Here is a 24,866-nt window from a genome sequence, read left to right as displayed (position 1 = left end):
GTGGCCATGCTCGCAGGGACCCCGGAAGTTTTCCCCCAAAGAGCCTTCCTTCAAGTGAGATAAGACCCTCAAACCACTCAAATAACCAACCCAGCGGGCTTTGCTGGAGAGAAGGGAGAGAGTGAGGCAAAGAAAAGTCTCCAACATGTTTACCCTTTTAGGAAAGGGGGGCTGTCAGTGTAAGGATTTGTCTCAGAGAGACAGATGAGGGGACACCTGATGGAGCCTGGGTGATGCTGGGGAGACACTGGGGCTTCCGGGTGACCCAGACCCACGGCGGCTCTCAGCCCTCACCCACCCCCTCCTCAGCTCATCCTTGGCGTCTCAGCGGCACGGGAGAGCCTCCCCAGGAGGCGCCTGCCTGCCCCGGCCCAGGTGCTCGGGAAAGGAGCTCGCTCACCCCCCAGAGGCTGGCTGGACCTGGGAATCAGCATTTAAGCTTGCCGGCAGGGAGGACGCAAAGCCAGGCGTGACGATGGGACTATCAGCCAATAAAGGCAGGGAGCGGGTCTGTCTGCACACTGTTGTCTCCCACACTGAGCATGATGTCTGGCCATGGAGAGGGAAGAGGACCGGGCCCAATGTGCTGTGTGACCTTGGGCAAGTCTCCTAACCTCTCTGTGCCTTGGATTCTTTTCTGTGAGATGGGGATGGACTCACCTCACCGGGCTGGGGTGAGGAGTAGAACAGACAGCAAAAACGGAGCTCCCAGCACACTGGGGTCCTCCACAGGCAGCTGGCTGCCCCTCCTCCACTCCCCACGTCCTCACCCAGTTCTCTCTGGGCCTCCATGGCAACCCCCTATTTCCATTTGGATGGCCAGTTCTCTGTGGGAGCAAACATCCCGTGGCCCAGCCATACCCAGCTGGGCTTCTATGGTGTGAAACACCCACACGTCAGGCCAACAGAGGCTGGGAGAGGGGCAGGGAGAGGCAGACAGCACCAGACTCAGCCTCCTAGCCATGTGTCATCCTGCAAACCGTGATACAAGGACCAGCCCTGGGAATGTGGAAAGGCCTCGGGTGGCGGCTGGGAGGCCAGGACTCCTGACACCCTGGGCACCTGCTTCCTCGCCTATCTTGTGGGGGCCACATGGGTTCAGATGGTGTGGCAAGTGACAGCTGTGATAATACGACAATACGCAGTAGTTGTGGAAAGCCAAATGCCCACTGCTGACCAGGGCCCCCCAGCAGGCCAGGCCCAGGGCCCGGCAGTGCTATCATTCTGGTTCCTGGGGGCGGCCCTGAGATGGCCAGAGAGGCCTTGCTGGGCCCCTGGTACCAGTGGGGAAACTGAGGCCTGGAGGGGAAGTGGTTTGCATGGCAGGGACAGGGGCTGACCCAGGGTGGTGACTTCTCCCCACCTCCGCCCTCCTCTCCCCAGGGTCTTTGGCCACATCAGCTTCCGCTCCGACTGGGAGCTCGTCAAGGTGGATTTCCGGCCCTCCTTCTCCAGGCAGTGCAGCGAGGGGGACTACAGCTCCTGGGACCTCGCAAACCTGCAGGTGGGGGCCAGACCCAGGTGGGGGTGGGGTGGGGGAGAGTGCCCAGGTGCAGGCTGAGGGGGAAGGGGTGCCCAGGTGCAGGCTGAGGGGGAAGGGGTGCCCAGGTATGGACTGAGGAGGGGGAGGCGCCCAGGAACCTTTTTTGTGCATGGGGGTGCACTGGCCGAGATCTCCGGTCACACTCCGTGGGTCACAGGCCCACAGGCCGTCATTCAAATCCATGGAGCCAACCATGCCTGGGACACAGGTGTTCAGGTCCTAGGAGGGTAACCCAGTGTGGCTGCCACATTTATGTAGCTCCCTGTGGGGTCTGGGGCAGCCCCTCACCCCGTAATCTCAAACACATGAACATTTCCACACTCTTCCCACTGAAGGAACCGATATGAACTACAGATGGCCTCGTGCTTCACCGCAGATCCTGCTGCCAAAGGAGGAAACTTGGAGTTTTCTGAGATAAGGGCGGAGCAGGGGGCTCTGGAGTAGCTGGAAGGAGTGTGGCCTCCAGGGGAGCAGGGGCAGGGCCTGAGGACTGACTGTGTGTCCCCCACATAAGCTTGTCCCCTGCACCTAAAGGGGGGCCGTGTTGCCAGCAGCTCTGTGACCTCCCAGGGCCTGGAGCTTGTACACAGCAGGTGCTCAATGAGTGCTGTGGGTCAGGATGAAAGGGAGGCTGCCCCAGTTGGACTCAGGCAGGCCACGCCTCCACCTGGGCATCAGTTTCCCCATACGAAAAATAGGACAAATCCTCGCCGCGACTGCTAGCCATTTCGGGGACTGGAAAGTTCAGCCGTTTGGGTCAGCGTGGAGCGGCTGACCCTGCTGGGCCGGCTGCTCACCTTGACCTCCTGGCTGCAGGGCGACCGCTGCATCATGGGCCAGCAGAGAAGCTTCCGGAAGCGAAAGCCCACGTCCTGGTGCATCAAGGGACGGAGCTTCACTGCAGCGCTCACGTCCCGCGTGTGTGAGTGCAGGGCCTCGGACTTCCTCTGGTGAGAGCTGGCTTCCCCAGGGGGGGATCGAGTTCCACCTCTAGAAGCGAGACGCAGATTTGGGGGTCACACACTAAAAGCAACCCCAGGGCACCTGGGGCTCTGCCCAGGGACTCAGCTGAAAGCCACTGGTCACTCCCTCCCCACTCTGCTCAAAGCCTCCCGTGCCACCACTGCTCACAGGAAGAGTATCCGGGTTCTGGGAGCTGGGCCCCGAGGCCCCCTGTCCTCCCCACCTGCCCCTCTGGCCACATGACCCCCCATCCCACCTCCTCCACCATCCTCCCCTTACCAGCCTTGGTGGCGGGTTCCTGCCCACAGTACCCGCCCCACTCTCTTCCCTGGCTATCCCCCACTCGGCCTTGAAGTCTCTGCTCACCTCCTCCAGGAAGCCCTCCAGGACCACCCAGGCTGGGCTCAGTGCTCTCCCTCTGAGTGCCTAGCGGCCCCCTTGCCGCCTCATCACCTTGGACCATCACTGTCAGTTTTCAGACCTCCCTCCCCATCTAGGAGAAGATTCCTGGATTTGCCTGTGCGTCCCCCCAGATGGGGGTGCAGTGGACTGGAAGTATGGGGCTTCCTCCCCAGCCCCCTCAGACTTCTCCTAACCGCTGTCCTTCCCCCTCCAGCGACTACGGATTTGAGCGTGCCCTGTCCTCAGAGTCGGACGCCAACAAGTGCTTTGCCAATTTCTGGTTTAACCCGGCGTCTCCTCCCGATGACTGTGCCGTGGGACAGACCTACACCAGCAGCCTTGGGTGAGCCTGGGTAGGGGGGCCTCTGGGGTAACCCCAAGGCCAGAGCCAGGGTGCTCCCCGAGCCGTGCCTGCCTGGGTGCTGGTGACCACAGCTGCGTGGGTCAGGGGAGAGGCAGCCAGTGCTGGGGGTGGTCCTGGGCGTGTGCCCACCTGTCGGCAGGGGCTCGTGGGAATCCCCCCAAGCACAGGTGCAGGAGCCGAGCTCCTGGAGCAGAGGAGCAGCAGGGGTCACCGACCTGAGCCCACCTGGGCCAGCAGCACAGGGGAGAGGTGCCTTGAGCAGGCTCAGAGCAGAGACGCCAGACAGACAGGGGTCTGAGGCCCCTTGTAACCCCTGCCAGCTGCAGGGCGTGGTCGCGGCCCACCCCAGGAGGCAGCCCCCATCTGCTGAGCCTCCAACCTGCACCCATTTACTGCCACCTAGGGAGCCAGGCCCTGAGCTGGTGGCTAGAGGGGCTCATGCTCCATTTGGTGACAGCTTAAATGGCACTTCTTCCAGGAAGCCTTCCCTGACCACCTTGTGCCTAGCTTACCTCTGTCATGGCAGGCACCCTGCTGATTGTCATTGCTCACCTGACGAGTCCTCCCCGCTGGACTGTGAGCTCCGGGACACCCGGGGGTGCTCCTTCTGTGTGTACCACGTGTGGTGAGCACAAGCAGTGCAGGAAGGTGACGGGCTCGGCAGGAGCCAGCAGTTAGGATCCTCTCCTCCGCCACAGGCCAAGCCCTTGATAGAAAGGATAAACTTCATAAAAACCATTAGCAAGAGCCGAGAGCCTTCGGCTTCAGGGGGCCTCTTGCGTGCTTTGCCTTAGAGACCCTGCTTCTCCTTGAGAACGTTTTGAGAGAGGAAGGAAAAAGCCCACTGCCTTATTAGAAAATGGCCATCACTGCTTCTGGGCGAGGGCAGGGAGGAGCCTGAGGAGCAGGAGCAGACATCACAGGCTCTGACCTCAGCGGCATCAACCTCACCATCCATCTGTCCATCCATCCAGTCATCTATCCATCCCTTCATCTATCCATCCATCTGCTTATCCATCCATCCTTCCCTCCATCCCTCTATCCATCCATATTTCCCTCAATCTCTCCATCCCTCTATCCACTCTCCCATCCATCCATCCTCCCACCCATCCATTCATCCATCATCAACTCATCCATCCATCCTTTTCATCCATCCACCCATTCACCTGTCATCGATATTGACCTCCATCCCTCCATCTACCATTCATCTATCCTTCCATCTACCCATCCATCCATCCATCCATCCATCCAGCCTTCTATCCATCCATCCATCCATCCACCCATACATCCATCCATATTTCCCTCAATCTCTCCATCCCTCCGTCCACTCTCCCATCTACCCACCCATCCTTCCATCCACCCACCCATCCCTCCTCTCACTCATCCATTCCCCCACCCACCATCTGGCCTCTCTAGTGCATCCATGAGGCTTGGCAGGTGGAGCTCCCACCTGAAGTGTCAGAGCCAAGACTCTCACCCAGGATAAAGGATGTCATTCATACTCTCTGTGCACTGTGGGACGCAGCACACTGCAAGCAGATGGCTCCTAGAGAGGTGCATTTTTTTTTTTCCAAACTAGCAATCACATGTGTCTTTGCACAATAACTTTTTGCAGGTTCATTCCGTGGCTGAGCCACATGGGAGAATTTGGCTTTGAGGGTGGCAGGCCACCAGCCTTGGGGTGTGGGCAGCCCAGGCTTTTGGCAGGGATGCTGGTTTTACAGACCCAGAATCCCCAGGGTAGCCTGAAGGGAGCCTTGCAAGTGGCAAGTTGGGTGACACCACCCTGGAGTGATTTTCCTCCTTTTAGAAGGAGCTCCACCCCCCTTTCCCTCTCCAGCCTTGTGTCCCACTGGCTCCCACCCCTGTGGGCTCCAGCCATGATGCTGCACACCCCAGGTCCTTTGCACACACTGTCTCCACTGCTGGGAGCTTTTCCCCTCCTGCTCACCCTTCCAATCGCAGCTTTTTAAAAGCTGCTTTCTCCGAGAGCAGATTTCTGGGTTCTACCCCTTCCAGTGTTTGCCACAGTCCTGATTTTCCACTGATGTGTAAAATGGTTTACTGATCCCATCTCCCCCATTCTGCAAGGGCAGGGACTGTGTGCAGTCACCCCATATCCCCAGTACTGGACTCAGAGTCGACACTCAGAAAATATATGTGGCATGAATGAGTCGAAGGCGTCATCTAGCCCAACTTTCTCAAGGTCAAAGGCCCAGAGCTGGGGGGAGAGGTATGGCTGGCCCAGGTCCACACCCCAAGGCAAGGTCAGGACTGCACCCCAGCTCCTGGCGAGCACCCTGCCCTCGCTGGGACGAGGTGTCTCAGCAGAGCCACACGAGCCTGCCCAGTCCACAATAGGATGATGGTGTTACCATCATTATCCATCAACGATCAGACCCGGAAAGGTCCAGGGATCCTGATGCCCTCACAGGTCATTCTCACCCTGTGCCTCAGTTTCCCCATCTCTAAAATGGGCGCACCAAATGCAGTCGGGAGGTGGACAGTGCTCCCAAATGGAGCAGTGAGGGTGCAAAGCCAAGAGCCGCACCTCGGCCAGGAGCCCAGCCCCGTCCCGGCGGGCAGCCCCGTCCCCCAGCCTGGGCTCACCCCCACCTGCCTCCCTTCTCCGCAGGTACCGGAAGGTGGTGTCCAACGTGTGCGAGGGAGGCGTGGACCTGCAGCGCAGCCGGGCGCCCGTGCCCTGCCCCCTGACGCCGCCCCGGGGCCTGCAGGTCAGCATCCGCGGCGAGGCGGTGGCCGTGCGGCCGGGCGAGGACGTCCTGTTCGTGGTGCAGCAGGAGCAGGTGAGGGGCGAGGGGCGGCCTCCCCAGGGCACCCCGTCGGGGCAGGCAGAGACGTGCGCCCACCGGACTCTCCCCACATAGAAGGAAGCAGAGGCCGTCGCCATCGGACTGGCCGTTTCCAAACCGCAGGGGCGGCTGGACAGTGGGCGGGAAATCCGCTCCTGGGACTGAGCAGAACATTCGGGAGGGCCCTGGGATGTGGGAGAAATCAACACTGTTTCCAGCACGTCTGTGCCGGGGATGCGTGTGCACATGTGTGTGTGTTTACTGGGCTGTGAGGAAAATGTGTTCATTCCTGTGGGAGACAATTAATTTCTTTAGCCCCTGATTTTATTGATTCTGATAATTTGTAATTTGTTTTTTTTTAAATTCAGTTTTGTTGAGATATATTCACGTTATACAGTCACCCATGGTATACAATCGTGTATAATCAACTGTTCACAGTACCATCATATAGTTGTGCATTTGTCATCCCAATCTATTTTTTGAACATTTTCCTTATACTAGAAAGAAAATTTTTTTTAAAAAGCATTAACTATAATCCCATCACCAAACGTATCAGTTTATTTATTACATATATATAATTATATGTAAATTATATATAAATTTCCTCCCAGTCTGTTTTTTAGAGCAGATGTTGTCTTCTGATTTAAAAATAATATCTGCTCATTATAGAGCATTTGGGAAATACATTACAAAAGTCAAGAATATCAGTGTCACCAGGCAGCCTATTTGTATGTCCTGCTAGTCTTTTTTAATTCCTGCTTATTATGCTTATTTTTCTGATTGTAGAAGTAACCAATGCTCATTGTAGGAAATTGCAAACCAGAAATTAGGAAAAATTCCCAGCAGGCAGAGAATCCCAACCCTCCAGGAAAGCAGGAAGGAGAGAGGAACGCGCCCTTCCCCCGCCTGGAGCGAGCCCGGCCCTGGCTGCCTGCTCTCCCCGGACACGCGTCTGCCGGGCGTTCCCATGTCTGGGGGGAGTCCGTGGGGGGTGAAGCAAGTGTGGCTTCAGGACTTGGAGTTTTATTTCAAGGGCATCCTTCAAAAGATGGAGCCGGCTGGGGTGGGGTGGGGCGATGGCAGGGGCTTTGGCGTTGGAGGGCAGGGCCCCAGCGGGAGCCCACGGGGAAACTGAGGCCCATGGGCACAGGCCTGTGCTCGCCGAGGGCCTAAGGGTCTGGGCTTTGGCACACGCGACTCGGTTTGGTCCCCGCCAAGGCCTCCCCAGGAGGGACTCTTGTCCACCCACTTTGTGGTTGAGGCAGCCGAGGCCGGAGAGCGGGGTCACCATCCAGGGCCTCCCAGGGGCCAGCGACAGGGCTGGGTCAGCCGGAGCCCTGGGGCTCCATGGCAGGCGTCCAGGCCACCTGCGTCAGGTGGGCCCCGGGAGGCAGGCTCTGCGCCCCGGGGCAGCCCCTTGGGCGGGGTGGGGGCCCCTCTACCCACCGCAGTGTCTGGGGGAAGCAGGGTCCAAGCCTCAAGAGTGGACGGAGCTTGTGCCCCCACGTTTCAGGGGGGAACTCCAAAACAGATGACCGTCTGCTGGCCCCTGGAGCACAGAACCCAGGGGAGTCGCTCCTGCAGGGTGTCCTCCCGGAGCCAGATTGTGACCCCGGACCCTCTGTGGTGGGCCGGGCCCCTGGGCGGCCTGGGGTTGGGTTGGCAGGGAGGGAGCGTGGTGTGCAGGTAGAGGAGAGGGGCCCTGTGCACCCCACCGTGGGGACGGGGCCTCCTGGGAGAGGAGGGGAGGGTGGGGTCAGAGTGTACACATATGCACACTTGTGCACCCTCACATACTGTGCACACACATGCATATACACATTCACACACTCCTGCACTCCCCCATCACACATATTTTCACACACCCTTTCACACTCACACTCAAACACTCAGACACACACACATGCAGTCACACACACTCTGACAGGTAGGCCCCGCCCGGCTCACTTGGCAATGGCGCTGGGCTCCACGGAGTCCAATTTTTTTTAAATATCTAAGAATTCAAAACCTAAGACCAGATGGAGAACCCAGAAACACATCCAAATAGGCCCAATGGATTTCTGACTCAAGCATAGAAGCAGTTTAGCACACGATGGACAGCTGCTTCCACAGACACCCCAAAGGGGAAACTTGACCTAAGCCTCATAGATGATAGAAATAGCAGGTCAAAATGGATCACGGGCTTAAATGGGAAATGGAAAACTATAAAACTTTTAGAAAAAAATGCAGGACACAAGCTTTCAGATCTAGGGATAGTCACAGGGTTCTCAGACTTGACACCAAAAGCACGCGGCCCACAAAAGGACAAAGTTATACACTGGACTCCGTCAAAGTGGAAACTTTTAGCTCTGAAAGTCCCTGGGAAGGAGAGAAAGTCAAGCCTAGAGAGGAAAAAATATTTGCAAATCACATACCTGACAAAGGACCAATATCTGGAATATATAAAGAAGCATCGAAAGTTAATATTAATAAAAGACAATCCAATTAGAAAATGGGCAAAAGATATGCACAGAGAGCTTACCAAAGAGGATATGCAGATGGAAATCAGCACGTGAAAAGATGCTCAACATTTTTAACCCTTAGGGAGATGCAAATGAAAACCACAATGAGACAGGCTTCACACCAATCAGAACAAGATAAACAATAGTGACCACACCAAATGCCTTGAGAAACCGGGTCACTCATTGGTTCCTGGGGGGAGTGTGAGAGGGGAGGGGCTCTGGAAAACAGCTTGGAAGTTTCTTACCAGAGAAATGAAGACTCGAGTTCACACAAAACCCCTTCTAGGAAGGATCATAGCGGCTTTACCCTTAAGAGTCAGAAACTGGAGAAGGCCCAGATGTCCTCCATGTGGCCTGGGCACCACAGAAGACAAAGGACAGGGAAGGGGACAAACTGCAGAGACCCTCCAGGAATTAGGCTGAGTGAGAAAAAGCCAATCCCTAAAGATCCATCCACATGATTCCATCCATACAGCGCCCTGGAAAAGCAGAGGCACAGAGATGGAGACCAGCTGCTGCTGTTGGGGTTCAGGGCGTCTGGGAGCAGCGGGGGTGGCTGTGAGAAGAGAACCCCTGGGGCTCGCTCACCTGTCCTGGGCTCTCTCTGCTTATCCACTGTCCTAGCTGTGGAGACAGGGGAAGGTTCCCTGTGAACCTACAACTCTCTCAGCATAAAAGATTTAGTTATTTTGTGTAAAGTCCTCAATAATAAACAAACAAAAAAATAGATCTGAACAAACACTCTGAGATGTTAATGACGGGAACTACATGGGGAGTTGTGGGTCCTCGTTATTTCCTTCTCTTTGCCCTTTGGATTTTCCCTTTTCCTGCATTGAGAGAGTACTACTTTTGTGCTTGGAAAAAAAATGTATACGTCATAAGTTATTTCAACCAAGTAAAATGTGTCAAGAGCTAAATGTGCATGGTCTGGCTGCCTCGGGGGCGGTGGAGGTGAGGGGCGGCACCTGTCCAGGGTGGGACTCGTTCTCCCAGCTGCCACCCTGAGGCCGCCCCGGGGTGCAGAGCCCCACAGCCGGCCCCCGGGCTGCCTTTGAGAAAGAGCACTGTGCACTGAGCCACCCCCCCTGAGAGCTGGAGCCTCCACCTTCCAGCCTGGGGATGGGGAAGGTTAAATGAACATAATTCATGTAAATGTATTCTGTCAACTATTAAGATTTGACAGATGTAAACTTCGAAAAGTGCTAAATGGGCATTAGTAATCCCATTTCTTTCTTGACAACTAGGAAATGAATTTCTGGGTGTTCTTGAAGGAAAAAGGGAAGGGAAGGGAGTAGGGAGGGCGTGAAAGCAAGAGTGGGAGAGAAAAGGAGAATGAAATAAGAGCTATTTCTTGCCACAAAGTTGGAAAAACTTTTGTTTCCTTCTCTCGATTTCCCCAACTCTCTTAGGAAAATATGGTCGTTTGACAGGTGATGCTCCAGGCAGAGAAGGTTACGAGGCGGTCACAGGGCTTCTGTGGGTGGTTGAGAGTCAGAGCAGGGCTGGGAGGCAGCGGGGTTGGGGTGGGGGGGGCGCCTCTCTGCACAGCCTGCTGCTGCCCAAGCTGCACTCCCAGGACTGTAGACAGAGAAACAAAGTCAGGGCCTCGGCATACGGCGGGGGAACGTCCTCCCGACTTTCTGGGAGACTGGCCAGGGCCTTTGGGGGTCTTTCTTGTCACCTGCATCCTGGCTCCAAGCCTGGCTCAGGCCCCGGTGGGCCTCCCGGACCTTTGTCCCTGCCCCCGCTGCCCTCCGCGACCTCACCCCTGGGACCCTCCAGCCCCTCTCTGCCACCAGGCCGGTGTTCTAGGATGTAAACCCAACTGCGGCTCCTGGCTTGAACCCACCTGCGCTCCCCAGGGCTCTCTGGCTGTGTCTGTCCCCCTCAGCCAGCACTGTGTTGTCCTCCTGACCCCAGGGCCCGGGGAAGGAGAGAGTGACGCACAAGTGAGTGATGAGTGAATGAACCCACCCAACCCATCAGCCCCACGTGCACGGGGCCCTCTCCTAAGTGGCCTTGTGGCGTTTCCTTGCAGGGTGACATCCTGGCCACCAAGTACCAGGTGGACCTCGGGGACGGCTTCAAGGCCATGTACATGAACCTCACGCTGACCGGGGAGCCAGTCCGGCACCGCTATGAGAGCCCTGGCGTCTACCGCGTGTCTGTCCGGGCAGAGAACATGGCAGGGCACGACGAGGCGGTGCTCTTTGTCCAGGTTAACTGTAAGTCGGTCAGGCTTGGAGGCCGAGGGCTGCTCCCTGTGGCCGAGAGAACCGGGGCTCTGGGGAAGGCAGAGGGAATCCCCCAAGGCTGCTACAGGTCCCTGGTCCTCCAGACAGAAATTAGGGAGAGGTCAAGTCCATAGCTCCGGTAACCTAGACGGTAGGAGGGCTGGTGGTGCTGGGGTGTAGGTGATTATATCAGTGGTGGTCATTAGTGGTGGTCAGCATGATGACAGTAGTGGTTTTGGTGAGGGTGGTGGTGGCGGTGATGATGGTGATGATGCTGGTGGTCATGATGGTGATGGTGGTGATGGTGATGGTCATGATGGTGGTGATGGTGGTAGTGATGGTGGTAGTGGCAGTGATGGCGGTAGTGGTGTATAATGGTGGTGATGGTGATGGTGGTGGTGGTGATGGCGTTGGTGGTGATAGTGGTGGTGGTGGTGGATAATGGTGGTGATGGTGATGGTGGTGGTCATGGTGGTGATGGTGATGGTGGTGGTCATGATGGTGTTGGTGGTGGTGGTGATGGTGATGATGGTGGTGGTGATGGTGATGGTGGTGATGGTGATGGTGGTGATGTGATGGTGGTAGTGGTGGTGATGGTGGTGGTTGTGGTGATGGTGGTGGTGGTGGTGGTGGATAATGGTGGTGATGTGGTGGTGGTGGTGGTGGATAATGGTGGTGATGGTGATGGTGTTGCTGATGGTGGTGGTAATGGTGGTGATGATGGAAGTGATGGTGTTGGTGATGATGGTGGTAATGGTGGTGGTGATGGTGTTAATGGTGGTGATGGTGGGTAGTAGTGATGGTGGGGGCTGTGATGGCAGTGGTGGTGATGGTGATGGTGGTGATGGTGATGGTGGTGGTGGTGATGATGCTGGTGGTCATGATGCTGATGATGGTGGTGGTGGTGGATAATGGTGGTGATGGTGATGGTGTTGCTGATGGTGGTGGTAATGGTAGTGATGATGGAGGTGATGGTGTTGGTGATGATGGTAGTAATGGTAGTGATGGTGGTGGTGGTGATGATGCTGGTGGTCATGGTGGTGGTGGTGGTGATGGTGGTGGTGAATGTGTTAATGGTGGTGATGGTGGGTAGTAGTGATGGTGGGGGCTGTGATGGCAGTGGTGGTGATGATAGTGATGGTGGTGGTGATGATGGTGATGATGGTAATGGTGGTGGTGGAAGATCGTTGATGAGGATAATGGTGATGGTGATATGATGGTGATGATGGTGGTAGTGTGATGATAGTTAATGAAGTTAGCGGTGACAGTGACCAGCAAACAGCCCCTGAGAGGACAAGTGCCCTGACACCTCTACCCCTGCCCTTTCTCCGGACCTGGCAGCCCCCCTGCAGGCCCTCTACCTAGAAGTGGTTCCTGTCATTGGCATCAACCAGGAGGTGAACCTCACAGCCGTGCTGCTGCCCCTGAACCCTAACCTCACCGTTTTCTACTGGTGGATTGGCCACAGCCTGCAGGTATGCTGATCCGGAGCCCTCCGTCCTCTCCTCCCCTCCAGCTGCCTTCTGGGGTGGAGCGTGGGGGCAGGGCACTGCCCAAGGATGCAGCAGATGGCACAGCCCCACTCCTGGGGAGCGGAGGCGGGCACACACCAGTTGTCCTTACTCAACTCCCCCTCTGAGCATCTGCTCAGGGCCCAGCTCTGTCCAAGTGTGGCAGACACAGGGATGAAGGGGACCAGCCCTGCTTTTTCCTGGGGAAAGAGATGCAAACAGAGGACTTGACACAACTTAGGATGCTCAAGTGTCCAGGGAAGGGGCAGGTGAGGTGCCAACAGCTTCAAGGAAGGGGAGGCCATTTCTAGTGGGGAGGTCAGGGAGGGTTTCATGGAGGAGGCGTTACTAAGGCCTGATTAGATGTCGGAGACCTTACTCATGCACTTGTGTTGTACTCAATAAGCTGTGGGGAGCCACAGACAATTCTTGAGCAGGAGACGGCCCAGATCAGAAAGGCCCATAGGAGCTCCTAAGGGCCTTTGCAGGGCAAGTTGCCCAGCTTGGGGCTGAGGGGCCTCAAGACCCAAAGAGGAGCACCTGGCATTCATTTGGCAAACAGCCCCCACACCCCCAAGCAGCACCCCCTCCCAAGCAACAACAAGGGCCAAGACACACCGGCCCCAGAGAGCGAGGGGCTGCAGGCTCCAGCTTGTGTTTCACTGAATGGGAGGGGACGAGGAAGGGGCACAGGCTCCAGGTTCGAGTCTCAGCTCAGCCCCTTCCAGCCAAGGGCTTCAGGCTTCAGTCCTGCCCTTCACCCCCAGAGCCTCTGTCCTCCCATCGCAAGGCGCGGTGGCCTGTCCTTCTCCATCCAACCACAGTGAATATCACCTGCCCTCACGACATGTCTGTCCAGAGGTGGGGCTGAAGGTGCCTCAGTTTACCCAGAGCCGCCACAGCCATGTCGGGAATCGGGGAGGAAAGGAGATCAGAGCCGTGAAGCCCCCGGCAGCCACCTTAGGCCTCTAGGATGTCCATCGAGGAGGGGCCCAGGCAGCCGCCGAGACAGGGCAGCCCCACCCCCCGGGTTCGCTCAGCACCTGGGTATCTCGGGGGTCCTCCTCTCCGTGCTGCCCCCAGGCACCCCCATGGGGGTCCACTTCCGATGGGTGTTCTCAGCGAGGCTCTGGGCAGCAGGTGCAGGTGCCAGCGACCCTGCCCTGCCTCCCCCACCGTGTGGGACCCCTGACCTGCGCTTGTGCCCCCGCAGCCTCTCCTGTCCCTGGACAATGCTGTGACGACACGGTTCGTGGACGCGGGGGACGTGCGGGTGACGGTGCAGGCCGCCTGTGGGAGTTCGGTGCTACAGGACTCCAAGGTGGTCCGTGTGCTGGGTGAGCGCCCCGAGGCCCCAGCGGTACAACCCGTCCACAAGGGCCGGGCAGCACAGGGTCACAGTCTCGAGGTCCTGGCCCCCCGGAGTGGCCCGCGGTGGGGCAAGGGGAGTCGGGCAGACACAGCTGTGGCGCCCGGCTTTCTGGCCATCCTAGTCTCCCAGCCTCCCTCTCCTCGTCTCTAAATAAAGTGTGACACTTCCTCGGGTCACCTGCGCCTCCCACAACACACAAATGAGGGTGTTGTTAAGTAATTTGTCCACGCTGCCCAGCAAGCGCGTGAGCGGGGATGGGACTCAGAGCCCCGGGTCAGCCTGACCCTCAGGTTCTCTCTGCTCTGCCCACTGGGCAGCCACCGAGTGTCACTCGATTGTATTTTAAAGCAAGAGGACTTTGTTGAGACTCCTGTTCTGAATCTGTATCCTCATCTGTCTGTGCTCATTGGAGCGCTAAGCTGCTCGTGGGGAGTTTTACAATAGAAAATCAGCCATGAGAATGAGAGAGAGAGAGAACAGCCCCTCCTATGGACAGTGGCCATCAGTTAAATGCTCCATGGGGACCAGCGTGCAGAGGGTGAGAGAGGGGCCATCCACATGCCCCTTCCCAGCCTGGAGGGGCCTCCCTCAGCCATTCCTTCATTCACACATCTGTACTGGGTGCAGAGGCAGGGGGGGTCTGAAAAAGTCGTCACCACAGCAAAGCCTCCTCCTGTTTTACAGAAGAGAAAACTGGGGCTGGAGAGAGAAGCAGAAACATTAAAATGGGTTCTGAGGCCCCTGGAACTGGGGTCTTGCCACTGCCCCCTGCTCATGGCTCTGGAATAGGCCTGGGAGCCGAGAGCCTGAGAAATGCGAGAGGAAGAGAAAATGGGCCTCTGCATCAGAGGACTTGTATTCTGGTGGGGGGACCAGCCTAGTCATAGTCCACGGATCAGTAAGAACAACAGGCCAGCTTCATGGGGTGTGTACCACCTCATGAGTTGGTGGAGCAGAGCTGATAGAGGGGCTCACCCAGGCTAGGCCCACCCGAGTCGGCGTGGCCTCTTCATCACAGCAAGGTTGGCACCACTGTTTTACATGAGATGGTGGCCGACAAGGTGGGCCCACACAGGACACCCCACAAGCCTTTGGTGTGCAGAGAAGGGTCTTGTTTTCCAGATCAGAATCAGGGGCACTGGCTGGCTTGAGAGGATTACAGGGACAGGGGCCTGGAGGACCTGAGCCGGGCTCCAGACTGATCAGCTCCTCCATCTCTGCCTCTTTCCAGATCAGTTTCAGGTCGTGCCTCTGCAGTTTTCCAAGGACCTGGACGCGTACAACCCCAACATTCCCGAGTGGAGAGAGGATGTCGGCCTGGTGGTCAGCAGGCTCCTCGCCAAGGTGCCCAGCTCACCCGGTGCCCAGAGCCTCCCCAGAACCCAAGGGGACCTCCAGTTACCAGAGGAGCTCATGGGCCCCAAGGGCAGGGCGGGGTGGGTGGCACTGCCCTGGACACACGGGTGCTCTGGCCTTCAGCAGGGGGCACGTGCCATGCGGGGGAGGGACAGGAACTGGACCTTCACACACATCCACTGAGCACCAGCTGTTTGTACGAGACACGGTCACTGTTCTCCAACAGTTTAGAAGCTCCTAAAGCAACTGTAATCATTCATCGAAGTTCTCCTCTGGGCCAGACACTAGGGACAGAGAGAAGATTCAGATGTGACCGTTGCCCTCAGGAGCTCGTAGAAAGCAGACAGGGGCAGTGTGTCAGGGTGGCCTTTGGCTCCCCAGTGAGAGAAGGACCAGTCCCTTACAGGCCATCCAAGGCCACTCACGGGCAGAGGCCCACTCTGTGCTTCCTCGCAGCACATAAATAATGCTGGGAATATTGTCTGTGGCATTGAAGGATGAGTAGGAGTTTGCCAGGTGGAAGTTTGGGGATGGGACTGCCAGGAGACGGACAGATGTTCACAGAAGAGCCTTGTGAGCTGCGAGAGTTACAGTTGGGAGTGCCGTGGCTGAGCGTGGGGATAGGGGAGTGGGAAAGGGGAGGAGGTGGGGGCAGCAGAGCCAGGCCACAGTGGCCTTAATGCTGTGATAAGGAGCCCTGAAACCCCGGGCATCTGGGAGGCCACTAGCCAGAGAGGGACATGCTCACCCTGGCCACAGAGTGAGGCGTGGACTGGAGGGGCAGGCCTGGGTGAGGGGAGGCTGCTGGGGAGGAGGCCAAGGGCCTGAACCCAGGAAGGGGCTGGAGGACCCGGAGACCTGAGCTGCAGGGGTGGCACAGGGTGCAGTAGGATGTGGGGCCGTCCCCACAGGGTGGTTGTAGGACAGGTGACTGGAACCCGGACAGGCCAGGTCTGGAGAGTGTTCCTGGGGCCCCTGGTGTGGGACAGGGGACGAGGAAGCCAGGGTGATCGGAGTGGCTTGTCTGTGCCCCTGCAGGAGACGAGCATCCCCGAGGAGCTGCTGGTGACCGTGGTAAAGCCGGGGCTGCCCACCCTGGCCGACCTGTACGTGCTGCTGCCCCCTCCCAGGCCCACCAAGAAGAGGAGCCTCACAAGTGACAAGGTACCCCCTGCGGCCACCCAGCCCTGGGCTCCAGGACCCTCCCTGCACAGCTAAGGATTTGGGAACCGAGTACATTGGGGCAACTCAGGCCAGCTGCCACCCACAGGAAGCCCCAAAGCAGAAATCTTAGCAGCTTAGTTTTCACCATGTCACAGTCCGAGGCAGGGTGGCTGGCCCTCCTCCACTTTGCAGCAACATGGTCTGGCCTCACCTGGCCTCACCTGGCCTCACCTGGCCTCACCTGGCTTCCCAGGTCACTGTGGCAGGGGGTCGGACCAGGAAGAGGCCCTGGTCTAACCTGCCTCAGCAGGGAGTGATGTGCAGAACTTCCTCTCCAGTTTCACTGGCTGTGAGGTGACCCTAATACAACTGCAAGGGCTGCTGGGAGAAGTAGGCAGCACCTTTCGAGAGGACACCTGGGGAATGGGTTCAGGGCCCAGCAGGAATCAGACGCGTCCAGTTAGCAAACGCCTGTATTGGCCAGGACAGCTGCCCACCACAGCCCTCCTGGAGCTGACAGAGCCCTCCCAGGAGCGTGACGTGACTGGGGACTTGAAGGTGAGTCAGGGCCACCGCACACACCCTGGAGGGGCTGCAGTCAAAAACCCGGAGAATCACAAGTCCGCGGCGAGGGCGTGGCGAATCGGAGCCCTCATGCCTTGTGATGGGAGGTAAAATGGTGCAGGCACTTTGGCAAACAGTCTGGCAGCTCCTCCAAAGGCTGGCCCTCGAGTTGCCACATGGCCGCGCAATTCCACTTCTAGGAATACACCCCCAAGAACCGAAAATCCCATCCACAGAAAGCCATGTACATGAAAGTTCATTGCAGCATTATTCACAATTGCCAAAGCATGGAAACAACCCAAGAGTGCATCAGCAGAGGACGGATAAACAAAACGAGGTGTAGCCGACCGACGGAATGCCACTCAGCCACGGAAAAGGATGACGTTCCGAATCACGCTACACATGGATGAAGCTCAAAAACAACACGCTAAGCATAAGAGTCCAGACACGAAATCGTAGGATTTTATTTGCATGAAATGTCTAGAATGGGCAAATCTGTAGAAACAGAAAGGAGAGTAGTGGGCTGGGGTGGGGGGAGGGGGTGGGGAGTAACATTTTGGGGGGATTAAAATGTTCCCCAACATGGTCATAGTGGGAATGGTTGCACAGCTTTGTGGATATACTAAGAACCATCAAACTGTGCACTTTAAAAGGGTGAACTTTACCTCAAAGACAAAAAGGAAAACACTGAGTCAGAACCCCCGTAACCTCCAGGCTAGACATGGAGACAGACACTCACCCAGACAATCTGGAAAGAGCGGTCCGTTCTGTGCGGGGTGCACAGATCCCAGCAGCCTGGGGGGTGGGTGGCAGTGTCCCCTTTGACACCCAAGGCTGGGTGAGGCTGTGCACTCAGGGCCACAGGCAGGAAGGGGATTGGGGGCCCAGGGCACGGCCCGGGTCTGTCCCCCGCAGGCAGGTGACTCTCCCGCCCTGACCAGCCACATTCCTCAGAAAGGATCCCCGGCCTGGGGCCTCCAGACGGCCAGGGAGCTGGGCTGCCCCGTCTCCTGGGGTCGGATGGCCGAGAATGACCCTGTCTGCTGCTCAGACAAGGAAATGGCAGGAGAGGCTCAGCCTGGGGAAGTCTTTGGGGTCCCAGCTGCCTCTACAGGCCTCGGGACCCCACTCGGGACACAGAACCCCCTGCCCTGGTCTGCTCCCCCTATCCCCAAACCGCTCATCATCATGTCCACAGCTCCCTGGGATGGAAAGGACCAGCCAGGCTAGTTGGAAGGAGAGGAGGTGCAGAACACAGGGACGGCCCATGCCAATTTTTCCCGAGTGCCAGGAGTGAAATTTGCACACCCAGAAGTCAGCAGAAATCACAGCGATGCTGGCAAAGCTGGCAGGATTCCAGTCACACGCACAGCAGCCCTCCCTGGACTGAGCTCAGGGCTCTGGGCATCGCCTGAGATACCCTCTGAGTCCTCACAATAACCCGGCAATGCAGAGGGGGGCCGCGACTTCTCTGCACCTCTCGGTGAAAAGGGGCAGAACCAAGAGACTTCCCTGAATCTTCTGGAGCCAGGCCTCTGTCCTCGGGCCCATGCTGCCTGGGGAAGATTTCCTCGGTCACCCAGAGTACCAGGGTTGTGGGTTCAGCTGTGTCCCCCAAAGAGTTATGTGGAGGTCTTAAGCCCCACTACCTGTGAGCGGGACCTTATTTGGAAATAGGGTCTCTGCAGATGCATCAGTTAAATTAGGATTTAGGGTGGCCCTAAAGGCAACAGCTGGTGTCAGCACAAGAGGGACTTTTGGGCACAGAGACATGCAGAGAAGGCCCGTGAGGATGCAGGCAGAGGCTGGAGGGACGCGGCCACGAGCCCAGGAGCACCAGGGACGGCCGGGAACACTGGAGGCTGGGCCAGACCAGGGGGGACGTGGCCCTACACACGCCTGGTCTCAGACGCCTGGCCTCCGGGACCCTGAGAGAACACGTGGCTGCTGTCACAGCAGTCCCAGGAAAGGAAGACACCCAGATTCAGAACCCCTCGTTCACCCCTCTGCCCAGAAGGAAGACGCCTGAGCCAACCCTGGGAAAGTGGCCCCTGGTGAAACTGCGGAGCCACCAGGCCACGCTGCTGCTTTAGGAACAGACAGCGGCTATGGCTTAGGGTGCAGATGGAGGGAAGCCCTTTCTCCCTGCGAAGACCCAGATGCCAGGAGCTGGGAGGCTGGGGTTGACACCCCTGGTCTTGCTTCCTGTCACGGCCCTGGGAGGCTTGGGGTCAGCCCAGCAGGACCTGACTGTGGTCAGAGCCCTGAGGACCCAGCCACATGGGCCGTGGGTCAGCAAGAGGCAGCCAAGCCTGGCTGCCCCCCCCCCCTCCCCGGAGAGGCAGCTGAGAGGGTGACCACTCACCGGGGACCCAGAGGGATGAGAGGAGCTGAAGGGAACACACAGGTTTTCAGAGGCCCACTGTGCGCTGGGTGCCAGGCAAGAAACCTGGGGTGTCCACAACACAGATCCTGGAGGAGGGCACCCCTGACCTACAGTCCAGGGTGGGGCTGCCTCCTGCCCAGCCTCAGCCACCCCCCCGCCCCCCTTCACCCCACGATCTAGCAACTTGCCTCCTGTGATTTCCCCTTGCTCGTGTGTGGGCCCCCCCACCTGGGTCACCTGTCCCATGCCCATTTTGTCTTGGTCTTCCACCTCCAAGAAGCCTTCCCTGACCACCACTGGGGCTAGGGGGTCTCCAGGGTCACCCCCTGCTTCCCTCAAGCTTTGCAATGCTCTGTGGTCTGTGTCTGTTTCACACCTGTTTCCAGGTAAGGCCAGAGTTCCCAGAGGGCAGAGCCCTGTCGGGGTGGCCTTGGAGCATTGAAGGCTCTTGGTTAAACTTGGCTGATGGATTAGTCTTCCCTATCTACAGGGGGGGAAACTGAGGCTCAGAGAGGGGCCCTCCCCCAGCCCCCTGGCTCCAGAGGGTTAGAGCGGGGTCCGCACTGCCTCCCCCGGCTGGACCCCACCTGGGATGCATCTTCACTCCCTCCCCCTCCGTGTTCCTCCTCCCCCCCCAACCGTGTGTCCCCCATCCCCACCCCGTGCTTCCAGAGGCTCACAGCCATCGAGCAGGTGCTGAACGCACAGAAAATCAGCTTCTTCCTGCGGGGCGGCGTCCGCATCGTGGTGGCCCTGAGGGACACTGACACGGGTAAGAGGCAGGAGCTCCTGCAGCCTGGCCAGGGCCCCCCCCAGCATGGCAGCACGCACGTGCCTCCGGCAGAGGGGCCTCCCCAGGTGCCCCGGCCCCCCACCTCGGTGAAACCCCACCCCACCCCAGCCCAGCCAGAGGGGGCCCAGGGGCCACGGCAGGGTCCCAGACGAGCCTCTGTCCCACCCCTCCGGCCCTGGGGCTGTCCTCTCCGGTCACAGTGCCCTATTCCCTCGGGGGCAAAGTTCCTTTCTTCCGACTGTGCCTTTAGGAAAGCTGGCGGGTTCACCCAGCTTGGTGGGGGCGGAGGCGTCCACTTTCCAGAAGGAAGGGCCGCCACTCAGCCTCCCGGGTCTTCCTGGCACCCAAGACCCCACCCCAAGGCCGCGCGGCGTGACCTCCTGGGTCCTTCACAGTTCCCACCCCTGGAGCCCCTGGGCCAACCCAGGGAGAACCGGGCCAGGCCATGTGCGGCACGCCCCGTCCAAGGAGGCCGGGCTGGGAGGCGGGGCCGGGGCGGGGCCGAGCAAGGGCGGGGCCTGGGTGGGGTGGGCGGGGCCGAGCAAGGGCGAGGCGGGTCCGGGCGGGGGCGGGGCCGAGCGAGGGCGGGGCGGGGCCGGGATGGGGTGGGGAGGGGCCAGGGGCGGAGCTAGGGCGGGGCCAGGGGCGGAGCTGGGGCTGGAACGCGGGCGGGGCCCAGGACGGTCCCACTAACGCGGGGCTCTGCTCGCAGGAGCTCGGAGGCTGGGAGGAGGCGGCGGCTACTGGGCCGTCGTGGTCCTTTTTGTCGTCGGGCTCTTCGCCGTGGGAGCGTTCATCCTCTACAAGTTTAAAAGGCAAGCCGCCCTCGCTTCCCTCGTTGTCGGGGCTGTGACCGCGGGGCAGCCTGGCAGCGCCAGAGACAGGGGCTCTAGAAAGGCTTCCTGGAGGCGGTGGCTTCGGTGCGGGGCCGTGGAGGGTGGTGGAGCGAGCGTCCGCACCTGTGAAGGGTCCCTGAGGCTCGCAGCCCAGCAAGCGTCTCCCACAGCTCCTCCCCGACTCTGCTAGAGCATCAATCATGCCCCCCTCACCTCGGAGGGAGAACATTTTAGAGATGAGGAAGCCCAGGCTCAGAGAGTTTCAGAAACTTGCCCAAGGTCACACAGCTGGTGGGCGGAGGACCTGGGATCTGACCCAGGGCTGTCCCTGTCCCCTACTTCCTCAGCCCCTCCTCCATTGCTTCCTTCAGTGAGTTTGAGTGAGAGCTACTGCCTGCCCGGAGAGGGCTCCGGGGAGGGGAGCTCAGGGGCACCCTGGGTGGGGGTGTGGTGGGCCGGTCCTGAGGCTGGGATGAGGCAACAGACATGCTGCGGGTTCCCCATCTGGGCCTGCCCCTCACCTGTAAAATGGCCTTAATAACCGCACCCCCCCCAGCCCCCCACTGGGATTCATCGGGCTGCCCTAGAGGGATCGGGGAGTCTGAATCTCCCTGGATTCTGGACCTGGGAATGAGCAAAATGACCAACAAGTGTCATCGGACTTGTGCCCTTCAAAACACAGCTGCCAGAGGTGACCCGGTTCTCTGCCCCCTTTGGCTGATTCCACTCAGCGGCCTTGGGTTCAGCCTTGAAGACCGTCTGAGGACATCTTCCTTTCCTCCATCTTGTTTGAAGCTGAAGGCCCCTCTTTTCCAAGCCACACCCTGACCTCCTCCAGCTCTGGACACCCCCTTGCCCCTCGTGGGGACCCCTTTCCAGCTGTCTCATGTACGCTGTTGGCCTTTTCAGCAGCAGATTATGCCCGCGCCCCTGCTCCTAGAGGGCCTGGTGATGTTGTGGCGTCAATGAGGCAGTGCATTTCCTGCCCTCGGGGAGCCGGGTTCCGGTGGGCGCTGCATTCAGCTGCTCCTTCCCTGCCTGGATACTCAGTTCCAACTGAAGAGGAGCTCTGAGATCTGAGGTGGGAAGACCTGAGTTTGTCTGGAGAATCAGGGAGGGCTTCTCTGAGGAGGGGATTTCTGAATGGAGATGCTGAAGAATGTGTAGGTGTTTGCTGGGCCACAGTGCTGGAGCAGGGTTGAGGCGTGGCCTTTCCTGCTTTGCAGACTTACAGAGAGACTGAATTCAAATTGAACTCAGCTGCCTCACCCCAAAGGCCTCTCCTGAGTGAAGGGCATGGCCCTTGGTCAGGCGCCCATCCTTTCTGTCTGCTCCCTCCCGTCAGCCCCAGATAGTTATCACTTGAACCCCACAGCCACCCTGGAAGCAGGGTTTGTCATCGTGAGGAGGTGGCAGAGGTGGCATCTGAGCCTGAGGATTTCTGATCCCGAAGCTGGGGCCCCTCCACCACCCTGAAAACAGGAGCAGTTTAAAGTTGTTGTTGACAAAACCCCGGGGGCTGCAAATCCTGGTGCTGGCTCTCGCTGAACTTACTGGCCGTGGGTGAGAGGTGTCCCCTCACCTGCCCCCCTGACTCCCCTTTGGAGAGACAGGTTTGCCATCCTCTGTCTCCCGTGGGTGTTTCCAGGTGGCCTTTGGATGGGCTTCTGGGTTTCATATTGACTGCTGGAGAGCTGCTGACGATTTCTTTCTGCCTTGGGGCAGGGGTCATGGTGATTTCCATTTGAGGAGACGTCCTCAGCCTCCCCCTGCCCCTGACGGGAATCGGGCTCGGCCCACACTGGACACGGCCACACACGCTGATGCAGTGGGTCCCATGCACGGACATTCTTGCCTCGAATCCCCCGAACACAGGGGGCCACCTCCCAGCTGCCTCCAGAGAATGGCTGTCCTGCTCCCCCCCGAAACCCCCTGCCCCAGCTTCACTCTGTTAATGCTGAAAATGGAGCCGTGGAGACGGGACAGCCTGGGGGTAGCTGACAAGAGCCTCAGGCTCGTCTGTGAAATGGGGAGCCATCTCCTCGGGGCCGTCAGGAGCTTGCACGTTGGTGCTGTGTAAGTGTGGCCAAGAGCCTCTGGCGCCTGCAGAGACCCCACAGCCCCCTTCAACGGGGAGCAGCAACCAGCCCTCCTTGGACCAGCCTGGAGCCACGTGACATAAAGCACACAAAACCCGACGTGGCAGCAACTCGTCATAAAGAACATCTGACCGCTGGGTCTGAGACTGGCAGGTGCGGGAGCCGCTTGTCAAACCCACGTGGCTCCAGTTTGGGCAGAGAGACCCCGCGGGGGCTCTTTCCTCAGGTGAACCCGATGAGACCCCAGCTGTCTCTGCCCCTCAATAACCTCCACCCTGGACTGGACTGCAAAGCCCCCGTCCAAGCCCAGCCCAGCGTGGTGACCCTACCCCGCCACTGACCAGCTCTGGGCTCAGCCAGTCGCTTCCCCTCTTGAGCCTCAGTTTTTCCTTCTGTAAGAGGGGATTAAGGAGGAGGAAGAAGAGGAGGAGGAAGAGGAGGAGAAGGAGGGGAGCAAAAAGGCACCCTCCAGCTCCTGCAGGCCCTGTGCTATGTGCTTTCCTTGCTACCCTCTGTGATTGGTCGGGACCTTCCGAAGCCGCCCAGCTTGGGCCTGGCACCTGGTGGGCTGGGGTCTGAGCGCCTGAGTGGCTGAATAAGGGGACAGGCTGAGAGCCTCCCCTGTAGCCTAAGCCGGGACATGGAGATGCCATGGGACGTGGCCGTGCTCCTACCCCAGGGTGCTGGCAGCTACCAGGGGAGGCAGTGGGCAAAAGCGCGGGGGTCATTGCTGAGCAAAGGGGGGGCCAGGCAGGATAGGGTGCCCCATCTGGTCCTGGGAGCTTGGACGGCCCATGAGGGAACCTCAGAGCCCTGAGGGCGGAGGGTGCTTTGGAGAGAAGGGTCAGCACGTGTGTGGCCTGCAGGCAGAGAGCAGGCTGGCGGTCGGGGGTCAGTCGGAGAGACGGCACCTGCCAGGCCATGGGGGGTGGGTTTTGTTCATTTCTTTAGGTAACGGGATTTGGGGCAGACCTAGGATTGGGGACTTCACCCTTGCAAACTCCCCACAGACCCTGGGGAGGGACAGTTCCCCTCAGCAGCTGGTGGCGTGAGGGGACAGGAAAGCAGGGATCCTGGTGGCCTGGCCATTTATCCAGGGACAGCCCGAGAGCCCTCCCTCCCCCAGGCACCCCACGTGGAAACTCCCCCGGGGCTGTGCAGTGGGTGACCCGGTCCCAGGCTGCGTCTTTAGCCCCGGGTTCAGGAAAAGGCCGCGACTGTTGCAGTGTCCTGAGCTGCTTGGCAAGGAGCTGGCAGGCCCCGGCTCAGCTCCAGGCCCCCTCCAGCATGAGCCCAGGGTGGGAGAAGCCTCCAGAAGCCACGGCCTTTGGTCCCTGGCCTCCAGGCCAGAGTGTGCAGGGGAGGCTGCTTGGAGGAGGTGGGGAGCAGTTGAGCGGAGCCCCAGTGGTGCTCCAAAGTGGGGGTGGATGTAAGTGGCCGGCCCAGGGCCAGGCACACTCAGGGCCTCCTTCCTTCCTTCATGCCTTTGAGGCGGGAAGTTGCCATGGAAACAGCAGATGCACAGGCAGGGGTGCGTGTCCTCCACCAGGGCACAGGATGCACACAAGGAGGAGAGCAGAACAGAGCAGACTGCAGCCAGAACTCTGAGAGGTGCCTTGTTCACCCCAGGAGTCCTGGGGCGCCGTGCTCTGGTGGGCAAGTTTCCAGGTGGCGTATCTGTCAGAATGTGCTGGGCCGGGCTGCGGTGACGAGCATCCCGGAAGGCTCAGGCTCACAGCCAGAAAGGTGATTCCTCATTTGATCTACGTGTCACTGGAGGTTGGCTGGGGTGTGGACTTCGTGGTCACTCAGGGACCTGGACTGGTGGCAGGGCTGTGTCAAGCATGGTGGGCACCCCGCCAGAGGGAAAGAGACTGCTCTGGAATGGCTCGTGTAGGCACTGAAACCCTCCAGCCTGGAGACGACAGTCGCCACCTTCAGCCTCCCTCCTCGGCCGAGCTTGTC

The 24,866-nt window shown here is 59.0% G+C and overlaps 1 protein-coding gene across 2 annotated transcripts in view; it reads left to right on the top strand.

Moving 5' to 3' along the window:
* SORCS2 (sortilin related VPS10 domain containing receptor 2) overlaps window positions 1-24,866 on the top strand; it is a 550,251-nt gene that overhangs the window by 518,452 nt on the left and 6,933 nt on the right. For both annotated transcript variants that reach the window (XM_037829330.1, XM_037829331.1), the window contains exons 15-25: window positions 1,384-1,504; window positions 2,360-2,493; window positions 3,123-3,251; window positions 5,908-6,079; window positions 10,625-10,811; window positions 12,162-12,295; window positions 13,545-13,668; window positions 14,935-15,047; window positions 16,098-16,223; window positions 19,846-19,945; window positions 20,679-20,781. In XM_037829330.1, the coding sequence (XP_037685258.1) occupies window positions 1,384-1,504; window positions 2,360-2,493; window positions 3,123-3,251; window positions 5,908-6,079; window positions 10,625-10,811; window positions 12,162-12,295; window positions 13,545-13,668; window positions 14,935-15,047; window positions 16,098-16,223; window positions 19,846-19,945; window positions 20,679-20,781 (1,443 nt within the window). The remainder of the gene's footprint in view (window positions 1-1,383; window positions 1,505-2,359; window positions 2,494-3,122; window positions 3,252-5,907; window positions 6,080-10,624; window positions 10,812-12,161; window positions 12,296-13,544; window positions 13,669-14,934; window positions 15,048-16,097; window positions 16,224-19,845; window positions 19,946-20,678; window positions 20,782-24,866) is intronic.

This window comes from Choloepus didactylus, chromosome 3 (assembly GCF_015220235.1).
Source record: "Choloepus didactylus isolate mChoDid1 chromosome 3, mChoDid1.pri, whole genome shotgun sequence".
Taxonomy (NCBI): domain Eukaryota; kingdom Metazoa; phylum Chordata; class Mammalia; order Pilosa; family Megalonychidae; genus Choloepus; species Choloepus didactylus.
The sequence above is the reverse complement of the archived record's forward strand: the minus strand, read 5'-3'. Positions and strand labels throughout refer to the sequence as shown.